Raw genomic sequence first — 3,814 nt, 5'->3', positions numbered from 1 at the left:
AATCCTCAGATTCCGCATCATCAACGTGATTTACTGCAAGCTCAACACAGAGGCTGCTGTGGTTGCCCCAGTACACTCACAGAAACACCGGTAGTAAGATAAGCTGCATTCCTTCACGCTCACTTCACCTTCAGTAGTTTCAGATAGCATTAAGGAAAAACTCGGCTCAGGGTAAACATGGAACATACTGTACCTCACAGCTATGCCACTCAAACCAAAACTCCTTGACTGAAAGGCATTCACAATTCTCTATGTAATTACAGTTTATTTATAGATGTGTATAAAATGATGAGACATAAAAACACCTAAGATCTTAACAGGCCCAATCGCTCTGTGTGACAGAGTCATTGTCATAAAGAGAGGCATTGAGTAAACTGTGGAAATTCAGTGGAACACCGTGAATTTTCCCTCTCATAAACAGAGAGTGTGGTGGAAAACTGTGCTGTTGTGTTCAGACCTATCAGTCACAGCAGAGATAAGACAAGCCAGCTGCTTCTCTCTTCCTATCTCAGCCATCATATTGTTGCTGACCGCATAAATCCCATTGCACCTTTAAATTAGTCAGCCTTTCAGGGGTGAGACATAAATCGCTTTTTCAATTTTCAGATTGACTCAAGTTTTGGATGGGTTACAGGGCTCTTTCACTCGCCCAACCCATGAACCAAGTCACAAATCAAGACTAACAAAATTATCAGCCAAGGAGACATTTAATCTGTACAAATATAAATGAAATCATACATAATTTTTTCCACATGACAGATTTAAATCAAACAACACTTATTTTGAGATAAGGAGGCAAGGAGGTCTGAACTGGACAATCAGGGGTACAGGTAGAGCCGGGGACACAAGAGGCAGATAAAACAGCCACAGGAGACTGGTGTCACCCGGGACACCAAGTGGGAACCAGTAGCAGGATGGATGATATCATGTTTCAGTGGTGATTGGTGTTTGACAGGTGACATATATAGATAATTATTAGCCTAATACACTGGCACGTTAAGAACACGTTAGATTAAATTCACATGGGTGGGTGGATAGATAGATAGAATATTTCATGAGAAATATTTTAGATACTTTGTATAACTGTTTAGCAGGCTTTATACAAATATTTATCAATAAACAGCAGCATGAGGAATATATTACATTTAGGTAGATTTTTGAAGAAGAAGAAGAAGAAGAAGAAGAAGAAGAAACGTACTTTTATTATCACGTTACACAGTTAGTTGCACACTACATGCACACGCCATGCTTCCTGTGAAATTATTTTCTCTGTGTTTAACCCATCCTTGGTCCGTCCTTCCTCCGGCTCCAGCTTCCTCCTGCCAGCGGACAGCGCCCTTTGATGAGCTAAGTCTACATATAGCAGCACGGTTCCTGGATAATCCAGTGATGTTAATGAAATAACTCTTATTGTGTATTCATTTCAGTTGGTGAGCAGCAAAAGACAGTGCAGTATATTTAGCCGAATATTTTGTCATGACAAATGGCATCTTCATCAAAACCTACTAGACTGTCCTCTACTCACTGCTGTCACTGTTGGCTATTAAAATTTGCCAACCTGTCACAAACAGACTGTCCCTTTCTGACACTGTCTGTGTGCTCTCTAAGAGCTCTGTGGGTTAACATCAAGGACCCTCAGATGACCAGCTGAGACAGAGAGAACAATGCAGGCTGCTAAAACCGTATGTTACAAAGCACCCACAGACAATCATAGGCAGAGTTTGGAAACAGGAGGGACGTGTAATGTTGGCTACAGACACACTTTGGTTAACTTTACATGCAGTCAAGTTCATCTGATATTTGCAGATCTGCTCAGTTTCACACGGGAGTCCTCCTGATGTTGACCACTCAGCAACTTGCTCAAAGGATGACGAGAACAGATATACCAGATGGGTTTGGCTCTATTCAGAGCTCCAGACAGCAGCGAAGGTGAAGCCCATTGTGTCCAACCCATTCTATGGACTGAAAGCAGGCAAAGAGAAGTCTGCCTCCGACAGCTCAGTTGGGATGGTCACTTCAAACCAGATGAGCAAATTCAGCCAGACTGTGCGGATGGGAGCATCTCTGCTGGTCATGGGCCTCGGGACTCGGAAATGATTTGCAGAACTCTCCTGAGATTAACAAGAGGTTCGCTTTTATTCACAAAATCTTTGATAACTGCAATCGAGTCGTCAAGAAAATTCCTGGAAACATATTTCTTTTGCTTTTCAGCTGACATACCTTCAACAGTCATCAAGGTACAAGGCTTATGAGGGATTTTCACCAGGACTGTCCAAGTTTGTCAATCTTGTGGATCAACCAGCCTGAAAAAGTGAAGTGAAAGGCCTTGCTGCCTTAGAACTGCGAATCAAGCAAGGAATCAACCTTTATATTTTTGCTTGTGGATAGTTTCATTTCCTTCTGATTGACTGCAAAACAATTGATTTGACACAAGCCAACAGACTTCAGAATAAGACTTCCAGTCAGTTTAAGAAGGCACTGATCATGGGTCTTTGCACAAGCAAGTCCACCGTCACCCTGGATCCCAGCGCTCATACCCTGAGAGCAGACCGAGCCAGCCGTGCAGGGGAGGGAGTCAGCCCTGAAGGGACCCCCATTTTGGATGAGGGCATCCTGATGGTTCAGCCCGTCAAAAGCAAAACTGAGGGTGGAGCGGGAGGAGGAGGAGCAGGAGGCGGGCCAAAGGGCGGTGGACCGGTTAACCCAACCGCCAAGGGCTACCTGGAGCTGGGAGGGAAGGGAGGAGGAGAGGGGGAGGCACAGACATCACGGGAGGCTGAGGAGGAAGATGAGGATGAGGAGGGTGATGAGGTGGAAGAACTGATCAACTTCTCAGACAGCGAGGGGAGTCTGAGAAGTGAATTCTTGGAGTAGAGAGGAAGAAGATGGGAGGAGGAGAGAGGAGCCGAGGAAAGGAAAAGGAAAAGGAAAGATAAGGAACAGACAGATGTGATAACAGATGTTGCTCTAATGTTCACCTTGTAAATGCTGAGTAGTTTGAAATAAATCTCATTTTCTGCTTTGGAGCTTAAGGTGGCTGACTCATTCCATGTTTCAGATTATGTTTCATAATGCATTATATAATCATGGCTGAACAACATTTCATCTACAAAATTGCATTTCTAATATGATCATATTTCTCAAACTGTAATCTGTAACTGGCAAAAAGTACAATAAACGAGCATTTATGATTTACATTGCTTTTATTGCACATGTAACGTACATCATGTCTGGAATCAAACAAGACAACTCATCAGCTTTATCTCTGCGTGGCCAGAGCTGTAATAGGTCTGGGACATGCTTAGCTTAGCTTAGCAATTGGACTGAAAGAATGGTGAAACTGCTAGCCTAGCTCTATCAATGAAGTAGAAAAATCCACCTTAAAACATCCCTAAGGCAGACTTATTTGCATATTATATCTTGCTTAAATCTAAGAACAAATAGAAATGTGGAAATAAGACAGGTGAGGCCAGGTGTGCTTGCTAGCTCATCTGATTTTTTTAAGTTGTAGAGTTATTGTAATTAATCACTAATCATTTACATAGAGTTACTAGTTAGTTATTAGTTTCATTACTTCTACTAATTATTTTCTTTGACTTAGTCTAGCTTCATTAAAGGTGCATTCCAACAATCCCACAGCCTAAACACTCGCATGTCCAAGATTTGTGTGTATATAGATATATAGATATCTATTTACACACACACACACACACACACACATACATACATATATACACATATATAGACACACACAGAGACACACTCACACACATATATACAGTATATATATCTATATATGTTTTACAAGAAAGAA

The 3,814-nt window shown here is 41.9% G+C and overlaps 1 protein-coding gene across 1 annotated transcript; it reads left to right on the top strand.

Annotated features, from left to right (window-relative positions):
* The first annotated feature begins 1,929 nt into the window (after window positions 1-1,929).
* Window positions 1,930-3,156, top strand: LOC143326249 (uncharacterized). The gene is made up of 2 exons (XM_076739804.1): window positions 1,930-2,127; window positions 2,212-3,156. Exon 2 carries the CDS (start codon window positions 2,485-2,487, stop codon window positions 2,872-2,874), a length of 390 nt encoding a protein of 129 aa, XP_076595919.1. The 5' UTR covers window positions 1,930-2,127; window positions 2,212-2,484; the 3' UTR covers window positions 2,875-3,156.
* The last annotated feature ends 658 nt before the right edge of the window (window positions 3,157-3,814 follow it).

Source organism: Chaetodon auriga, chromosome 9 (genome assembly GCF_051107435.1).
Source record: "Chaetodon auriga isolate fChaAug3 chromosome 9, fChaAug3.hap1, whole genome shotgun sequence".
NCBI classification, from domain to species: domain Eukaryota; kingdom Metazoa; phylum Chordata; class Actinopteri; order Chaetodontiformes; family Chaetodontidae; genus Chaetodon; species Chaetodon auriga.
The sequence above is the reverse complement of the archived record's forward strand: the minus strand, read 5'-3'. Positions and strand labels throughout refer to the sequence as shown.

What these genes read in the sequence shown, in the direction of transcription:
- LOC143326249 (XM_076739804.1), top strand. Translation starts at nt 2,485, where the DNA reads ATGGGTCTTTGCACAAGCAAGTCCACCGTCACCCTGGATCCCAGCGCT.